Genomic DNA, 19,836 nt, shown 5'->3' with positions numbered 1-19,836 from the left:
TATGGGATCAATTAGACCAATTTTTATGGTTATAAAATCAAATAATGATTTCACGTGTCCTCTTTAACAGTTGGATAGCAATTAAACCCAACTTAACAGTTTTATAGCCATAAAAGTTGGCTCTAGCGTAACTACCTATTTTTTGAAGAAGTGACTCTAGATCCTTCTAAAGACACATTTTTGGGGTAACAACCTTTCCTTTAATGAAATGAAGGTTAGAACTAGGCTTTTAAATGGTACCAATATTGGTGGTAAGTGGGGATGCACACGTTTGAAAATGCTTGTCGCGGGAGGTGCGATTTATTTGACGTCGAGTGTATTTATAGCTGAATCATTCAAAAACGCAGTACTTATAGCTTAAAATTCCGTAATACAGGCGCTTCGAAAAAAAATGATTCACTGTCCCCCATCTTCCCCTATAGACGGCACTCACATAGCTACCACTAAGCCTGCAGATTTTGAGGAAAGGTATTTTAATAGGAAAGGGTATCTTCTACAAGAACTTTGGTTTTCCAGGTATTGTGGGATGTACAGACAGCAGTCACATAGCTACCACTAAGCCTGCAGAATTTGAGGAAAGGTATTTTAATAGAAAAGGGTATCTTCTACAAGAAGTTTGGTTTTCCAGGAATTGTGGGATGTATAGACAGCAGTCACATAGCTACCACTAAACCTGCAGAATTTGAGGAAAGGTATTTTAATAGGAAAGGGTATCTTCTACAAGAAGTTTGGTTTTCCAGGAGTTATGGGATGTATAGACGGCACTCACATAGCTACCACTAAGCCTGCAGAATTTAAGGAAAGGTATTTTAATAGGAAAGGGTATCTTCTACAAGAAGTTTGGTTTTCCAGGAGTTATGGGATGTATAGACGGCACTCACATAGCTACCACTAAGCCTGCAGAATTTGAGGAAAGGTATTTTAATAGGAAAGGGTATCTTCTACAAGAAGTTTGATTTTCCAGGAGTTATGGGATGTATAGACGGCACTCACATAGTAGCTACCACTAAGCCTGCAGAATTTGAGGAAAGGTATTTTAATAGGAAAGGGTATCACTCCTTAAATGCTCAAATAGTAAGTGCTAAGTACATATTTGCTTTATTAATTTTTATAGACATACAATTTATGTTGTTGGAATATCGGCTAAATCTGTATGCCCGCTCCTACCCTCGGGGCCTCTTTTTTTACGTCAGCCAAAGGCTGGAGACCTGCTCTCTCCGAAGAGATCTTAAGAGGAAGGCGAGTTTCCTGAATTTAAAAAAAAAAATTAATAAAGCGTCTGTTAGTCTTAGAATAAAAGATAATGATGGTTGTGTAGCAAATGTATAGCAATCTTGCCTGCGTGCACAACATTCCAAGCGCAAAGAGGATATTTTATGGTGATGTTGAACGCAGAATGTTACCGCTAATATTAAGCTGGGCTGTAACAGTTCACAAAATTCAGGGTAACCCTTGAAAAAGCAGTGATCGATTTAGGAAAAAAAACCGAACGGACAGATTTATGTAGCACTCAATCGCGTGTAACCTTAGAAGGCAATCCTTTATCAGATTTGGATGCAAATAACCCCACGATGAAAAAGCTTCTTCTTCGCGCACCAAATACGTCAAATAGTTGTTTATTCCATCATTGTGTAAATGAATCTCGCCGTCGTATTCCCGAAGCCATCACTCTTCGCATGCTCTGCCGGTACAGTTATTTTGTACCCGAAAGTGCACGTGTATGCACTGAACATTTGGAGCAAAATCTATGGCATTTACTTCCATTGCAAGACAATGCATCTACGGAATTCAATGCTGCACAGATAACTAGTATTTTTTCAATACTACAAAAACAACAACAAACGACATCACTCAAGATATTATTATTGATTAAAAAATGCATGCATGCATTTTGCAAAAGAACAGATTTATGTAGCACTCAGACTCGTGCAACCTCAAAAGGCATTGCTTTATCAGATTTGGATGCAAATAAGCTTTTAAATAAACCCCACGATGAAAAAGCTTTAAAAGAATGACGCGGCTGCGTAATCTTACCAATTACTAGGTACTTATGTTTTTAAAATTTATCATTAGAAAGAGAAGAAAATATAAAATATTTTATTTATTTATTTTACGATTGAAATTCTAAGTCATCAATTGCGTGCGTTTTGTCCAGGAAGTTCCTTGGTTGCTGAAATAACAAATCTATCACACGCTGAATCGAAAAAATATTTAAAAAACAAACCTGGTTCATCAGGTCTACAATCCCAAAAGCTGACTACATTTGGTTTCAAGATGGGCGCAACTCCAAAAATCAAACAAAAGGATCGAGCTGAAATTAAACTAGCTGCGTTTTTTGCAGAACATAATATTGCTTTTACTGTTGCTGACCATTTGACGGATCTGCTTAAAGATATTATTCCGGATTCAAAATTAGTTCAAGAAATTGAACTAAAGCGCACAAGTTACAGCAGTAGTAACAAAAGCGATTGGAGAGGGTCATAAAGCTGACTTAGCGAAGAAATTGACGACCACCATGTTTTCTGCGCTTACTGATGAAACTACTGATGTATCAACGATTAAGACGGCTTGTGTGGTGGTTCGCTATTTTGACAATGATGCTCAGAAAATCTGCAGCGTGTTCTGGGAACTATATAAGATTTTTAAAGACAGGGCGATGATATTGCTACAGCGAACGCTGAAAATATTTACAGAGCGCTAATGGATTCGTTTAATAGCCGTAATATTCCACTAACAAATATGATTGGCTTTGGATCCGACGGATGCAATGTTATGATGGGCGATAGAGATTCAGTAAAAACCCGTTTATTGCGAGATCTACCAGGGATCGTAATTTCAAAATGTGTTTGTCATTCAGCCCACTTATGTGCAAGCCAGACTTACAAAGAAATTCCGGAATCTGTAGAACAACTTGCTCGAGACATATAAGTACAGCTTCTTCAAAAACAATGACAAGAGGCAGTTTGATTTTCACAATTTTCAAGCATTTGTTGAATTTGATCCACACAAAATCATCAGAGACATGTAAAGGCTCCTTAAGAGCAAAATATTTGACGATTTGTAAGTACCTACTATTTATTAGTCTAAACAAATAAAGAAATTTTGACTTTGAATATTAAAACCATCCCAAACAAGATGGCTGTCGTTGACTGCAGTAATCGCAAGAATCCTGGGGCAACGGGAAGCACTGCCCTTGTTTTTTATTGATTTTACGACAAACCCAACCCACAAAGTAAAAGCTGAGGTGAAAAATCGAGCAATATCAATTTTAGAAAATCTGTGTGATCCTTTCCACAAGCTATACTTCTGTTTTTTGGAATGGTCATTGCCTTTATTTCACGAAATTCAATTTAGAATTCCAAAGTGAAAAAGTGGTTATTCACACACAAGCTGCACGATAAAATTAGAGTTTTGTACCAGGATATTCTTCTGCGTTACTTAAAACGGGAGTATGTCATGAAGCCCAATATAACCCAAGTAGACCCAAAAAATGAGCAATTTATGTTGAATGACGCTGCAATGTATATGGAATGAACTAACCCTTGTTATTGTATAAAAATTAGCCTTTAATACACCACTACTATAGCGGAGGCAGTCCTGCTGCTTTACTCCCGCTTTCCCTGGACGAAAAATCAGCCCAAGGAATGGATGACGGTGTTACTGTGCATGAGTAGAACCGTCGGAGGATATCCTGTATCACTTTTTCATCAATTTGTAACCCGGTCAGTGCAAGATCCTCTGTCCACCAATTTGCATCTCATGCGCACCCTTCTTAGGGATCCATCCTACTCTCAGCAAGTGAGAGCACTACTGAACCTTTCTAGACCGGCAAATGTTGACCATATGGCTCTCATTAAGGATCCGCCTAGTATTCCTCTCAACCATCCTCCGCAGCCGGAAAATATGGTCCGTAACAAGATAAAGGAAGGGCTGCCTTCCATCATCAAAAATGTACAGGTAGCGTACCTATTCTCCAGGGATTCAGCAGAGAGCGAGGAAACCCTCAAAGAAGACATACTGGCTATAGAGCCTCACCATCCTAAGCTCATGAATAAGCTCTGGCAGCTGTCTAATTTGGGCCAGCAGGAGAAAGTGCTGGGGAAATTCTCCTCCTCCCGATCAATACAGAAAGCTGCCCTTGACAATTGGATAAGTGAGAAAGATATGCTTATCACCATACAGGCCCTTGAAAAGCGACAAGAGGATTTCTTTAGACGTACCCCACCTGCAAGGGCTCAAGATGTCCTGGACAAACTCCGCGATACCTCTTGTGTCACCAGATTCACTCAGGCTCTTAGAGAACATCTTTGGCAGCTTGACCTTGAAGGAATCACAATGGCTCCTATGCAGGAATTAATAAGCGTAGTGCCCTGGAACTCTGTACCAGAATCACTTATGACATCCGCGGTTTACATCGAGTGTGCAGCATCAACGGAGGTCGACTTGACGAAACAGAGGGGCCCGAATACTCCATACATAGGCTCACAGACCAGGCTTCGAGCCAGGAGATCCGCTCTGCAAGTTGCGGAGATAGGCTCGCTTGTTGAGTCTGTGAAGTCCCTCATGGAACTACGGAGCTGGCTGAAGGGCAACAGCGCCATGCTAGAACTCATAGATAAGCTGATAGGAGAGAAGACCGATCTACCTAAGGAAACATTGGACCGATTCACCAACAAGGTGTACTCAGGACTACTGACCCACCGCCTGCCATGTCCTGCACTGCGGCGTGGAGGCATGATCAACATGGACTTCACGATCTGTTCATGGCTTCGTGTAATCTCCGACACGGCTCTTCTATATGCGAAGCAAGCCACGAATTACAACTTGTGTTGGCAAGAAATCTTCTTGACAGGCGTGGCAAGATTGGCCAACATTTATCACAGCCACAAGTATTTGCCTCAGCGCACTGCGATAATCATACAGTCAAAATGCTGTGTATGGGAGCTGCCCCCGGAAACGTTCGAGATGAGCCATAGCAACTACAAGCCGCTTTGTCACACATCGTTTATCAGCCACTTGACTCCGACCGAGGATCACTACTTAGTTGATCCTAAAGATGTAACGGATCCGATTGTCAGTTATTCCGTGCACATGGCCCACAAATTCACTGCATGGATCCTGAATTTGTTTAATACATACGCCGTTAAATTAATACGCCGTGTGGTGACGGCAGAGTAGAATACATTTGTCACCAACCCCTACTCTTCCCGCGGGTGTCGTAAGAGGCGACTTAGGGACCACACATCAACCAGAGAACGGGCAGCAGCGCTCTCTGAAAAACATCAATCTTATAAACTGCGATCTCCAATCCGCCTGCCAAGCGTGGGGATTATGGCAAAACCCTCCACTTTACTGGAGGAGGCTCATAGTCCAGCAGTGGACTGTAAAGGGCTGTTGATGATGATAGCCTTTAATCCTTGCTACTTTTGAGTGACCAAAAAACAAACACAGAGACGTCGCGCTTGGCACTCTCCCCGCGGCGCCTGGCGGCAGTGGTCTGGGGGCCCCGGGGACCTGGTCCTTGGCTTGGGGGTGGAAGTCATGGTGGCCGAGATGGCCAACATGGATCCTCATCTCACCGATTGCGTCTCCGGGGCGTTCGGGCTCATCGCTTACCCCTGACCGGTCCCTGGTCGTCTGGTCGGCCTAAACACTGACACCATGCCCATCCCCCGTTCACGTTCCCTCTACATCCAGGGCACCCCCAGGTAAACTGCTGAGCTGGGCATTAAGTTTTGTTACGTCGTCCTATTGAAAAACAGTTCTAAATCCGTATTCACAAGGGTCATTTTGATAGAACGATTACTCGATAGAATCGCATTTAACGAAGTTTTGTTACGTGAATAAGGCTACTGGTATGGCTTTTGGTACAAGTTATCAAAGGCCCATAACGCTGTTATGTTTGTTAAATGTTTGTGTTTTTTATACATTTATGTTTTAACTTACAGAAGGCCGCCTCACACCCGGGGCCATCGGTCGCAGCGCGCCCATAGCGGTCACAAATGCAAGCGGCGACGGGGACAGAAACTTGTATTCGCAACGGACAGGTAAGTGGGGTGTAATTGTACCCCAACATTTGTGGGGTTAATACTGGTAGGGCAAAAAAAATGATACGTATAAAGGTGAAATTTAAAGACCTTCAAGTACTAATTTAGTTGGTACAAATAAAAATATTTTTGATTGAAATAGAGAAACACTGGTCGTAACGCGACATTTTTATATGAGCTAAATATATACGCACAGCTTAAAAAAAACGCCATCGGTAGCAGCGCGCCCATAGCGGTCAGAAATGCAAGCGGCTCCGGCGAGAGCTCGACGCGACGGCGACAAAATAACGGCGACGGCGAGAAAATGCAGAATTCAAATCTCAATGGTGCATAATTAAAATGACCAAAAAGAAAGCTAAATCTGAGGAAAAACAGAAACTTCTCCAGACTGGTGGCGGTCCACCCCCACCAACAAACCCGGAAAATGCAGAAAAGGACCACTAAACTATTTACTAAATGATTTATAATAAACTATTTTTTTTCCTTTCACTTAGGGCCTGGAAACGCACTTTGGCCAAGACTGGACATCGTTGGTGGAAGTCCTGAAGAAAAAATATTCTTTAATTAAATAATGACGAAGAAGCATTTCTAGAAAACATCCGGGATTTATATTGCTTGAATCGTGAATAATCATCATTCATTCATCAATTTTATCATACTTCATTTATACGAATTACGAATTATGCTAACTATGCCAGTTACGGTAGTAAGCGCCGAAAGGTCCTTTTCTAAATTAAAACTTATAAAAAATTATCTGCGCTCCACAGTGAGTAATATTGAAGAAGAAGATAAAGATCATGAATCAACTCGATAAAATATTTACTTTTGAGCCAAAAACTGAATTATACTGCCACGGGATTTCAAATCTTCGCATGGATTAGGTGCTTAGAGTGCTGCTTACACATTTCCAATCGTTTAGATATAAGGAAATGGCAAATTCGCGGTGGTAAAAACCAGGAAAGAAAAAATTATCAAAGATCTCAAATGAACTTATTAGTAGACATTCCTAAGCAAGGTTATGGTACCACGAATGACGGGAATACTGCCCAAATTTTTTTTTCGTAACTACACTGATACTGCAGCCATAACTGGACTTGATAAAACTTGTTACGAAGATTTAACGTCATTTTGACCACCTTATCCTGTGGTTTTACGATAAACACCGATGCTTTTGCAGCATATTCTAATGCCACCGCAAAAAATTATGTCAAACTTTGTGTGGTACAATATGCCCTCCAGTGTTCATCGTATCCTTATTCATGGGACTGATATTATTAAAGCTGCATTGTTACCAATAGGAATGTTTTCAGAGGAAGCTCTTGAAGCCCGTAATAAGGAGTTTCGAAATTACCGAGAGGATAATAGGTACTAGGAAGTTTTCGAGGGAACAAACAATGAGAGACTTGTTTAATATTTTGCTAATATCCTCTGATCCAGTAATTTCCTCGTTGTCAAAATGTATTGGCAAAAGATCACACAAAGAACCATTGAATGGTGAAATTTTAAGTCTTTTAGAAGAGCCAGACTTGTTGCGCGATGAAGAAGAGGACGATAATTAATGAGCATTTTATTTGTTTTATTTTTTGTACCAAAATTATTATTTTTTATTACCGTTCTTTATGGGTAAAATAAGAAAAAAAATATTGTGTGTTTATTTTTATGAAGTATTAATTCACTTAACACATGTTTCTCAGTTTATTGTAATGCTTGGACGTTTTAATGACAGCAATCAACTATTATCATCTTGTATTTTATCTGCTATGTACCTTAAGAAAAAATATTTCGCCAGCACAAATTATTAATTGCTAGAAAAATCAAAGTGACCACTGTGTGCCCGTCCGAACATTAAGATTATTGACATGTCCAAGTTTTCATTTAGACAGTTGTAGTTTAGAGTTGGGCAATAACAACAAAAATAACAAATCGAATTACGATGTAAACAGTGGCTAATCAAGTCAAAATTAAGTTTTATTTCGATTGGCTTATATTATTAGAAATATTCTTTAAGTTTAGTGGCTATGTCGCAGTAAGATAGATAAAGCCGTAATATAGTTATATCCCTAGGGATATAATTATATACCGTAACATAGTTATCCCATCAAATACAATACTTGTTAAAAAAACCAAGTCTCGCAACTCAGTTGTTCTACGGTAAAACGGTTTTTTTTTTTGCGCTGGCATCCCCAGCTGTCAGACGCGTAATTTTAACGGGTCAAATTTTTAATGTTATTTTACTAAAATTTAGTGTAATATTGTGATAAAATATACTAAAATCAATTGTTTATCGTATAAATAATGTATACGAGTGTTATCCGACGAAAATATACAATATTTAAGACAAAAAAGTGAAGACAAAATTTCGTCAGCTGTCAACGAAAAATCTTCATAAATTCAAAGGACAATGTTCGTTCTCCATACATTGTTCGCCGTTAGATCAACAGTGCCGAAAAAATACTTTCTAGGTTCTAAATGACACAAATCTTTATGTAAGAACAATTATTCCTGGCGGACCAATTCTATAAACTTATTGATAGCAATATTGTTATCATAACCTCTTACTTACTAGTATTGTATTATAATTTTGTATGCACATCGATTTGGGAGATGTTCTGTATTGTAGTTGTCGCAGCCAAATTGTATTATAATATTGGACGGGTTTTGGAAATAACTCGGCGTTCCACTTTTATGATTTACTTACTTACATTTTGCACGTAAATAAATAACATGAATCCTATGTTTACTTTCCACTCTTGACATTTAACACGTGACTTACCAAACTAACTATCTCCATGGTTACCGTCTTAGTCTATGCATGACTAGGGATTGAAAAACTTTTAATTGAATATTTTTAACAATTCTCGATAATTTTTATCGATTGAAAAATATTCGGTATTTGAATCGAAAGGTATATTCAATTTTATCAATATCAAAATATTCAATTTTAATAATAAAATAAATATTATTTACTACCACCTATGAAATGTTCTGAAAATTGCCTGGAGCGCTCCCCCAATCCTGGGTTTTCCCTTTCCAAGCTGAGAGGACATCATTTTGGTTCTATCGATACATTATAAAGGTACTTAATATTTGAAATGTATTACCAATTATTGTTATAAGCATTTTGAGCGAATAAAACTTTCAATTCTATTAGAACTTTAGACATTTCTCTCACTTTAAGCGGCATTGGATTTTTCATCGGATTTTGAAACTGTTACAGATATTATATTAAAGATGATCCCATATTGTTGTCATTGTCAATATCAGTATTATGATCACAATTTTTTTTATTTTATTCATGACCTTTTAGACCAGTTGGACACATTAGATAGCTTCTTGTAGTATCGTGCAATATATTTTTAACTTTTAATTAAAATCTAGTTATACTGTAGCAATTTGGACGATTTATTTTATTTACAAGATCGGTATCTTATTGTCTATGATGACCGCAGTCAACATCACTATTACGTGGATTCCTAACAATGAAGTACGGCATTGCCTTGTGCCGATTTTACATAGATTTTATCGACACAAATTATGGAACTTCATAGGATATGGAGCAGGCCACACCCTAAAATGTCCGGATGTCGTCATAGTATTATGGAATACATATAAAAGACTTTTATTATTTCATTTTCTAATCCTCAAGTGTCCGTTACAATCTAATTAATATTTATGTATTCAAAAAGTAAGAGATTAATTTTGATACTTTACTGCTGTGCCCAGGAATCTAAGGCCGTTTCTGACAATGTCCTTTACGGAACAAATTAACAGGGGAGTATTGTTTTTATTCATTAATTAATTAATATCTATAGGTAAATTACATGTATTTTGCATTATACACTGAAAATAAAACATTACAATTCCCAACGTTGAGGTTATATTTTCATGTAAATATTCATATTTTGCCTTTTAATTACTGATTTTTAAACTTTAGTCTGTAAAATAACACAATTCGTGTAAAACATCTTTTATTTTAGTGGAAATAAGTAGAAGAATTATTTAACCTTTACAAAAAATCCTACCCACACAACTTAGCTTTACTTTATACATTGGTTATTTTCTGTAATAAGACTTTTAAATGATAATAAGGTAGTATTAAAATACAGATCCCTAATAGTCTATAACCTACTGTTATTGCCAAGATCACTAAAACCCTTTTTTTGTATTTTTTTTCTCGGTTCTTCGAGCGGGATCGCTACACAAAATCCTATTTCCATTGGTAAACTTCACTGCAACAAGCTTCAAGGATGTTAACCCGTAAGGCCACCATGAAGGACATGGAAGTTAAGTTGAGGCAGGCTCTCCTGGACCTCAAAGCTTCACGAGAGGTCAGCGACCAGCTTCTCCGGGAACGAGAAGACAGTGAACAGGAGATTCAAAAAGTTGTAAACAGGAACTCACAACTGAAGAATGAGCTTGCCGAGCTTCATGGCAAATATCTGGACCTCGCGGAACAATGTTTGAAATTGCAACAAACGGTGAATTCCTTCAGTGAATGCAACAACACTCATGAGCAGGCTTTGGATCGCATCCATGACCTCGAAAAGAGCCTATGTGAGTCACATAAAACCATAAAATCAATGGAGGAAGAAAAACAGGCTCAAGAATTCAACTCAACCGTGAGCTTGTATAATGAATTGATGAACAATGATCATGAATCGAAGAATCCAACTATACCTATAATAGACTTGACCTGTGATGTGTCCTGTTCCGGTCCAGCAGTAAAATATCAATTTAATAGTAATAATAAACTTAAAAAATATATTAAAATCAAGAAATTTATCAAGAAATGCAAAAAATTAATTAAATTTCAACGTAGTTTACCTAAACAGTCAATTCTAATGAAAGAAAAAAATCTTTTAAAAGAAAAGCTTAAATCATACAACTTAAAAATAGAACAAAACAAAAAGTTGTATGATGATAATACTTTGATCTTACATGATAAAATAGAAGACTTGGAACTTTATCTTAAACAGTTTAAATCTCGATATGAAATGGCACAGAAACAAATCAATGAACATGTACTGGCCACTTCCAAACTTGTTGACCTATGTAATTACAACACTGAGCGTTTTGAGTCCTTATCAAAAAAACAGTCTTGTAACTGTATTAATGGCCTTCAGCCCACTATAATACCAAAGTCTATTCAAACTGAGCCGGCGCAGGACATATTATTCACTGAATCCCAAAGAAACTTGTCTAAAAAACTTAGTGATACCGGTAATGGAAGGAAAACCTTTATTTATTCTGATCAGCTTGGTCAGGGGTTAGGTTCTATGCTCAGGGAGCACTTGAATACACAAGTCTTAAATTATTGCTATCCAGGCAGGTTTCTGACAGAGATAATTTACGAAATTGGTCAAAACCAAGAATTAGATGAGAACTCCAATGTTATTATAATGTATGGTAATAGTTACTCTGTAGATAAAAAGAGTATAATTCAAAATATTGACCAATTATTGAATTTGCAAAATAGGTTAAAATTTAAGATAATTTTGTGCACTTTACCCTATGTAAATTCAGGGTATATTCTTAATAAGATAAACAAGAACATATTTGATTTAAATATACTTATGTATAACTTGACTTATCGTCATAGCGACGCACTTTTACTTTTTGACATAAATAAATTTATTTCTAGCTTTAAGTTGACTGTAGATACAATGTATCTCTCGAAAAAATTGAAGAATAAATTAGCCTCATTGATTGCATACAATATTAAATGTAATTATATTCATAAAACTGATCATAGTCAGGGTACTAATAATTTGATATCTCAGTATGTAAATAGTAACAATATTATGACTGTACCTACTACTAGTTGTTTAAACTGAGGCACTCGACAAAGGCCAAGCCCGGAACATTCAAGATTGTTCATCAAAATATTCAAGGCTTGGCCAGCAAAGTCTTAGAAATAGAGCTATTCTTAAAAAGTTTTGATATTAATGTAATGTGTATTACTGAACACTGGCTAAAGAAATATGAAAGCTCTTTCCATATAGATAATTATCAGTTAAGTAGCGCGTTTTTCAGGAAGTCTGCCATTCACGGAGGCTCCTTAATATTTGTGAATAATAATATTAAATATAAAGAACGCAAAGATGTAGTAGGGCTGTCAGTTGAGCGTGTTATCGAAATTTCCTGTGTCGAGCTTGAGAGTTACATCATTGTATGTGTGTATAGACCCCCTTCTGGGGACTTTGGTATTTTTGAAGCGGCTATTGAGGATGCTCTTAATAAAACTTGTAACAGCAACAAAAAGGTCTTAGTTTGTGGAGATTTTAACGTCAATTTACTAGATAGCTCATCATCATATTCTGTAAGACTACTTTCCCTTTTTAAGTCATTTAATTTGTTTAGTCAATTTAAGGAACCAACTAGAATCACGGAAACCACAGCTACTTGTCTAGATAATATTTTCTCTAGCTGTGTCCCTGACAATAAAGCTGTCATACACAATCTTACGTCAGATCACTGTGGTATTAAAGTAGAATTTATTTGTAATAATTTGAATAATAAAAGTAATAAAAATGCCGTATGTAGACCTGTAACCATTAGTCGTCTAGAACGTTTTAAAAATAATCTTGAAAATAAATTGCATTTGGTCCCGTATGTGCAGGGAGACCCAGATGCTCTTTACAATAACCTTTTCGAATGTATTAAAACCGAACATGACAAAGTTTTTACGGTAAAGCCATTAAAACCAAATACCAAATCTAAGTTTAGTGACTGGGCTACTAAGGGAATATACAAAAGTCGAAATACGTTATATGAACTTTATGGCATGAAAAAGTATAATAATAGTATATCTTTTCTTGAGCATGTAAAAAAGTATTCAAAAATTTTTAAAAAAGTTTGCTTCATGGCTAAGTCTTTTTATATTCGGGACAAGATAGGGAACGCCAGTAATAAAATAAAAGAAACTTGGAATGTTATCAACCGAGAGACTGGTAAACTAAAACCAAAAGATAATGACTTTTCTCTCAAAGTTCACGATAATTTGATATCTGCAGTTAAAGATGTAGCGGAAGCTTTTGATAAATTTTTTGGTAATATAGCTTCAGCAACAACTGCCAACTTAAAGTCATCTCCCTCCGAGGCTGAAGAAATATTGAAAACCCACGTGACACCCTGTGACTCGCACTTCTCTTTTAAACATATTACTCCTTTAGATATCACTAAAACTTTTAATATTTTAAATGTAAAGAGTACAACTGATATCTGGGGCATCTCTGTCAAGATAGTCAAACACATTATTGATATAATTTCCCCACAGTTAGCGATAATATTCAATAATTGCATAGAGAAGGGAATCTTCCCCGACCTCATGAAACATAGTAGACTAATGCCATTATTCAAGTCTGGTAGTAAAACCGACCCTGGCAATTATAGACCCATTTCTATCTTGCCCGTTCTGAGCAAGATTTTTGAAAAAATCATACAGGCGCAACTTACGATTCACTTTGGCTCTAATAAACTATTTCATAGTGAACAATATGGTTTTACCAAGGGTCGTTCCACCACCGATGCCGGGGTTGCACTACTTAAACATATCTTCGAGGCTTGGGAGAATTCTCAAAATGCACTAGGGGTCTTCTGTGATCTCTCAAAAGCTTTTGACTGCGTAGAACATCAAACGCTAATTCGCAAACTGCACTTTTATGGGGTGAAGGACTCGGCTTTGGATTTAATACAATCCTATTTAAACTTTAGAGTTCAAAAAGTTGACATAAATGGTGTTTTGTCTTCTGGGTCACCTGTGAAAATGGGAGTTCCGCAGGGGTCAATTCTGGGTCCATTCTTGTTTCTTATATACATTAATGATCTACCATATTTTGTTAAGGACTCTTGCGAAATCGTGTTATTTGCTGATGACACATCTTTGATTTTTAATATTGATAGTAGTAAAAATAACTTTGACGATGTAAATAATGCACTAACAAGAGTTTTAAGTTGGTTCACTACAAATAATTTACAACTTAATGCAAAGAAAACAAAATGTATAAAATTCTCTTTGCCTAACGTAAAAACAGTTAGTACCCAAATAGAACTTAATAATAATGCCATCGATCTGGTAGACTCTACTGTTTTTCTGGGAATTACCCTGGATTCAAAACTCCAGTGGGGCCCCCATATAGAAATTCTGGCGGGAAAGCTCAGCTCAGCGGCTTTTGCAATAAAAAGGATACGGTCATTAACCGATGTTTCAACAGCTCGCTTAGTTTACTTTAGCTACTTTCATAGCTTAATGTCATATGGAATCATGCTATGGGGCAAAGCTGCAGATTTTGAAACAATATTTATTTTGCAAAAACGTGCGATAAGATACTTGTATAAAATGAAAGCAAGAGCGTCCCTTAGAAAATTGTTTAAAGAAATTGGCATTCTCACGGCCGCTTCACAATACATCTTAAACTGTATTCTATTTATTCAACAAAATATTAATGAATTCAAAAAGAAAAGTGATATTCACCAAATTAACACTAGAAATAAAAATAAATTGGCTATACCCGCTTTTAGACTTAATAAAGTGTTTGCCACTTTTATGGGACAAGGTATCCATTTTTATAACAAAGTCCCTGATAAATATAAAGAGCTACCGTATAATAAATTTAAAGGTATAGTTAAAGATCACATGCTTAAAAAAGCCTATTATACAACTCGAGATTTTCTTAATGATAAGTCATCCTGGGAGTAGGATTATGGTCCTCTCATGCTCGCACTAAAAATAATTAAAATGGAAAGTAATGTATAAACTAATAATAATAATTTCTCAAATGTTATAGTGTCATGCTTCTCAATCTGGACTGTTACTTAGCTTTATTATTAATTATTTTTTTAAAGAGATAACTTGGAATTGTCATTCTCACTAAAATGTCTCTGGGGTGGTGGCGTAGTGAGGCGGGTCGTTACATTCCCTCTAATATGGTTGAGTGAAGCGATGGCTGGTTCACTCGTCATGTCTGTGAACAGGCGCTGCTTTCGGGGACTGGTCAATCCAAGTTATTCAAATTTATGTATGCGAGTCATTTCTACTAGTATCTTAATATGTAAGTCTAGATATTAGCACGTCACTACCTTGTTTAATATACCACGCAATCTTGTATACCCATTCTTATAAGATAACACCATACAAGAATGCATGGTAAATTCAGTGAACTGCTCCTGAATCGAATGTACCTACTACTACTATTTATATTTATTTATATTAACCGGCAGACAGTGGTGACTGAGTTTGTTGCGGCGCTTCTTCTCAGCACTTGCCAAATGTTGGTCTCGAAGCGCTGGTAGGGTAAAAAGATTATGAGACATGTAGAGGCTCCTTAAGAGCAAAATGACGATTTGTAAGAACTATTTATTAGTCTAAACAAATAAAGAAATTTTGACTTTTGACTTTTTTTTTTGAAAAAGTTGTGAGATCCATGTAATACCAAGTCCAGGCCAGGAAATCTTTAACGTTTTACATAAATATATTGACTTGGCCATCGCACTAAATAATTTAATTTACTCGTGTTTTCATGCGATGGCCAAGTCAATATATTTATGTAAAACGTTAAAGATTTCCTGGCCTGGACTTGGTATTACATGGATCTCACAACTTTTTACCGTAGAACAACTGAGTTGCGAGACTTGGTTTTTTTGACAAGTATTGTTTTTGATGGGATCTCATTTCTTTTTTTGTATTTTGTAGACAGCAGTTATGTATCTAGAAAACTGGACCGAAATTGAAAAATTTTACTCGACTTGGCGGTTGCACTACCGTGCCCCCAAATCTCATTTCTTTTTGTATTTTGTAGACAGCAGTTATGTATCTAGAAAACTGGATCGAAATTGAAAAATTTTACTCGACTTGGCGGTTGCACTACCGTGCCCCCAAATATTTTAGTTTTTCCTTGATTCATACACCAAACACTACTTATATTCCAAATTTGAAGCTTCTAGGTCTGCTAGAAGTGCCTTAGAATTTTGATGATCGGTGAGTCAGTGAGTCACAAAATTAAATCTGGGGGCACGGCAGTGCCCCCACCAAGTCGAGCAAAAAAGCGGCACGGCCGTACCATCCTTTTCTCGAAGCAATTCAGGCCATTTTCGACCGCCTGTAACTTCGTTGTGGATAAAACTAGAAGGCTGAATTTTCATTAGCTATGCAGGCATTGTAAAGACACGGTATATTTAAAATTTCATTCAATTTGAACCAGTAGTTTAAGAATTATAACGGGTCAAAGTTACTTAATTTTGTCACTCACTGACTCACTGACTGACTCACCGATCATCAAAATTCTAAGGCACTTCTAGCAGACCTAGAAGCTTCAAATTTGGAATATAAGTAGTGTTTGGTGTATGAATCAAGGAAAAACTAAAATATTTGGGGGCACGGTAGTGCAACCGCCAAGTCAAGTAAAATTTTTCAATTTCGATCCAGTTTTCTAGATACATAACTGCTGTCTACAAAATACAAAAAGAAATGAGATTTGGGGGCACGGTAGTGCAACCGCCAAGTCGAGTAAAATTTTTCAATTTCGGTCCAGTTTTCTAGATACATAACTGCTGTCTACAAAATACAAAAAGAAATGAGATCCCATCAAAAACAATACTTGTCAAAAAAACCAAGTCTCGCAACTCAGTTGTTCTACGGTAAAAAGTTGTGAGATCCATGTAATACCAAGTCCAGGCCAGGAAATCTTTAACGTTTTACATAAATATATTGACTTGGCCATTGCATGAAAACACGAGTAAATTAAATTATTTAGTGCGATGGCCAAGTCAATAATTTATGTATTGTGTACATTTTTTACACAATACATATATGTGTGCATTTTTTAAAACTACCCTCATAACGTAACATTATTTTCGCCATACACTATTTTATGATTTAAAGTGTACTGTGACCTTATCTGGTTTTTGTTTATCCGATTTTGACAATGATTGTAACAATTATATAGGTGTATGTCATTCAATCGACATTTTGAGATGAGAGATTGATGCGATACGACCCTAGTGTATTGATTGATTGTATAGTAACAAATAAAGATATTGAGATAATGTAAATATATGGACTTTTTAATTATTTTTATTATTTGTGATAGCATTCACTGCTCCTGCATTCATTATAATTGTAAGTTGTCATTATGAGAAGTTGTCATTTCGAGAAGTTGGCATTTCGAGAAGTTGTCATTTTGAAAAGTTGGCATTTCGCGAAGTTGGCATTTCGAGAAGTTGGCATTCTGCGAAGTTGTCATTTTGCGAGCGGTTGGCATTTTGAGAAATTGGCATTCTGAGCATAAACGCTTTAAAGTGCGGATGATTTTTTTTATTTTCTACCCCATCGTTGGATAGGTATTTTAAAATGGCTTAGTAGTTTCTAAGACCATTTTTCTCCATTTAGATGTCTGTTTGCAAATTATTGAAGTTTAAAGTGTCAATTTTTGTTTTTCCCCTCTAAAAACTAAACTGTTGGCTTAAAAACAGTATCAAGAGCAATCGTTGGGCGGGACTGCCCTGCGTGGCGGTCTCGCTTGACATACAATCAGCGTTTAACCGGGCATGGTGGCCTGCAATCCTCGACCGCCTGAGGGCTATTGGCTGCCCGGCTAACATCTTCCGGCTAGTCAATAGCTACCTCAAAGACCGCACCGTCACTCTAAATTACGCCGGGGCAGATGCCTCGAAGGGGATGCAGAGGGGGTGTGTCCAGGGATCAGCCTGCGGCCCAGCGCTGTGGAACCTGATCCTGGACGACCTCCTAGGCATCTCCCTGCCCCCCGGCTGCCACATCCAGGCATACGCAGACGACGTCCTGCTGATCGCAGCAGCGGACGACGCCACCGCTCTATCACACGGCACCACCAACGCCCTGGACAGGATTGCCGCGTGGGGCCACCGGCTCAAGTTGGTCTTCGGACCCCAGAAGACGCAAGCCCTGGCCTTCTCGCCTCGGGCGGCACGCGCCCGCATCGCCATGGCCGGTCACCCAATCCCGTTTTCCCCCAGCTTCCGGCTGCTGGGGGTCATTATCGACAAGTCCCTTTCGTTCGGCCCGCACGTCCGCCACGCCGTCCAGATCGCCCATCGGCTCTATAACAGGCTCGCCCTGTTCGCAAGGCCGACCTGGGGCATCCACCCCGGCACAGTGGACGCTATATATAAATATGTCATCGTCCCCATAGTCACCTACGGTGCTGGGATATGGGGGGACGCGGCGCGGCGGAAGTCGCACGCAGGAACGCTGCTGTCCTTACAGAGAGGGTTCGCCATCAAAGCAATCCGGGGATACCGTACGGTGTCAACCAACGCCGCTACAGCGTTGGCTTATTTCACGCCATTAGACCTGGAGGTGCTGCGCGTTGCCGAAGTGGATAGGACGAGGCTTCGGCGCGTGTCAGCCCTCCTACCCGACGATATCACCTTGGAGGCGCCGGTCCCCGTTGCGGAGCTCCTCCACCCGGCTCGGTGCATCTCCCCCGAGTATGACACGGCTCTCTCTCCGGAAGACATCAATCGGGCGTGCCGGGAGAGCACCGTGCAGATATATACTGACGGTAGCAAGCAGGAGGACGGCTCGGTGGGCGCCGCGGTGGTGTGCGTCGACATCGACGCGCGCCCCTCGGTCACCGTCCGCAAGTACGGCGCGCCCCTCGGTCACCGTCCGCAAGTACAAACTGCACAATGTCTGCACGGTGTTCCAGGCCGAAGCATTCGCCATCTTGCAGGCCTGCCGGCTTGCGGCTGAGCGCGGGTACAGCGATGCACTCGTGTGCTCGGACTCCTCATCAGCATTGTCGGCTCTCGCGCAGCGCAGCTCAGTCGCGCCCCTTACCGTGGAGACACACAAAGTCATCGAATCGCACCAGGCCACGGGAACCATTCGATTCTGCTGGGTGAAGGGCCACGCGGGCATCCCGGGGAACGAGCGCGCCGACATAGAGGCTGGGGAGGCGGCGGCTCTGAGAAGGGCCCCCGACTACTTCTGTTTCTCTATGTCATACGTCAAGCGCGCCCTCCGTGCTCGCGCGTTTGAAGACTGGCAGACAAGGTACTCCGAGGTGCCGCAGGGCAGTCACACCAGGACCCTCTTCCCAGACCTCCAAACCATCTCCCAGTTCCGAATCCACACTTCCCCATCCTTCCATTTGACCCAATTCCTCACGGGCCATGGGGCCAACCTCTCCTACCTCCACCGATGCCACATATCCCCCACCGACGCCTGTCCTTGCGATGGCACCACCTCCCAAGACCCCCTCCACCTCCTTATCCATTGCCCCCGGTTTGCTGCCAGGCGGCACAAGTACGTAGCGCGGTGCAATTTTAAGTCTGTGGACCCCTGTGACTTCGCTGCCATCGCCAACAGTGGGGGGCTCGCTCGTTCCCTGGTTGAACTGGTGGAGTACATTTATGAGCGTTTAGGGGAGTTCAACAGCTCCTCCCCAGTATAAACAGCTGCTCGCAATCCACCAACTCCGACGCTCGACAGGAGCGGTCGGGTGCGGCCGGCCTTACGGATGGAGCGAGATGCTCTCCGTCGCTCTACCGCACTATTCCGGACTAGACACCTGTCACTTTTACATCTTCTTTATTCTCGACCGACCACGTCCTCTAGGGGCGGGACTGTGGCGAGACGCTGTACGCTGGGGGCCCCTACTCTATTTTCTTTCTTTCTCTCCTTCGTGAGCTTCCTTCGCTCACCTGTGGGACCTGCTCTCCTCCATGGCTGTCATGCCCCGGGTGCACCCGGGCACGTTCCTATTTGACCATGGGCAGGCTTGCGACGCCAAAGGTGCCCTGCACCTTC

At 39.6% G+C, this 19,836-nt stretch overlaps 1 protein-coding gene across 1 annotated transcript; it reads left to right on the top strand.

Moving 5' to 3' along the window:
• The first annotated feature begins 10,315 nt into the window (after positions 1-10,315).
• LOC135083038 (uncharacterized) lies at positions 10,316-19,480 on the top strand. The gene is made up of 3 exons (XM_063977802.1): positions 10,316-10,674; positions 17,517-18,699; positions 18,734-19,480. Exons 1-3 carry the CDS (start codon positions 10,316-10,318, stop codon positions 19,478-19,480), a joined length of 2,289 nt encoding a protein of 762 aa, XP_063833872.1.
• The last annotated feature ends 356 nt before the right edge of the window (positions 19,481-19,836 follow it).

This window comes from Ostrinia nubilalis, chromosome 22, assembly GCF_963855985.1.
Source record: "Ostrinia nubilalis chromosome 22, ilOstNubi1.1, whole genome shotgun sequence".
Lineage (NCBI taxonomy): Eukaryota > Metazoa > Arthropoda > Insecta > Lepidoptera > Crambidae > Ostrinia > Ostrinia nubilalis.
Note: the sequence above shows the minus strand (reverse complement) of the source record. Positions and strands in the feature narration are given on the sequence as shown.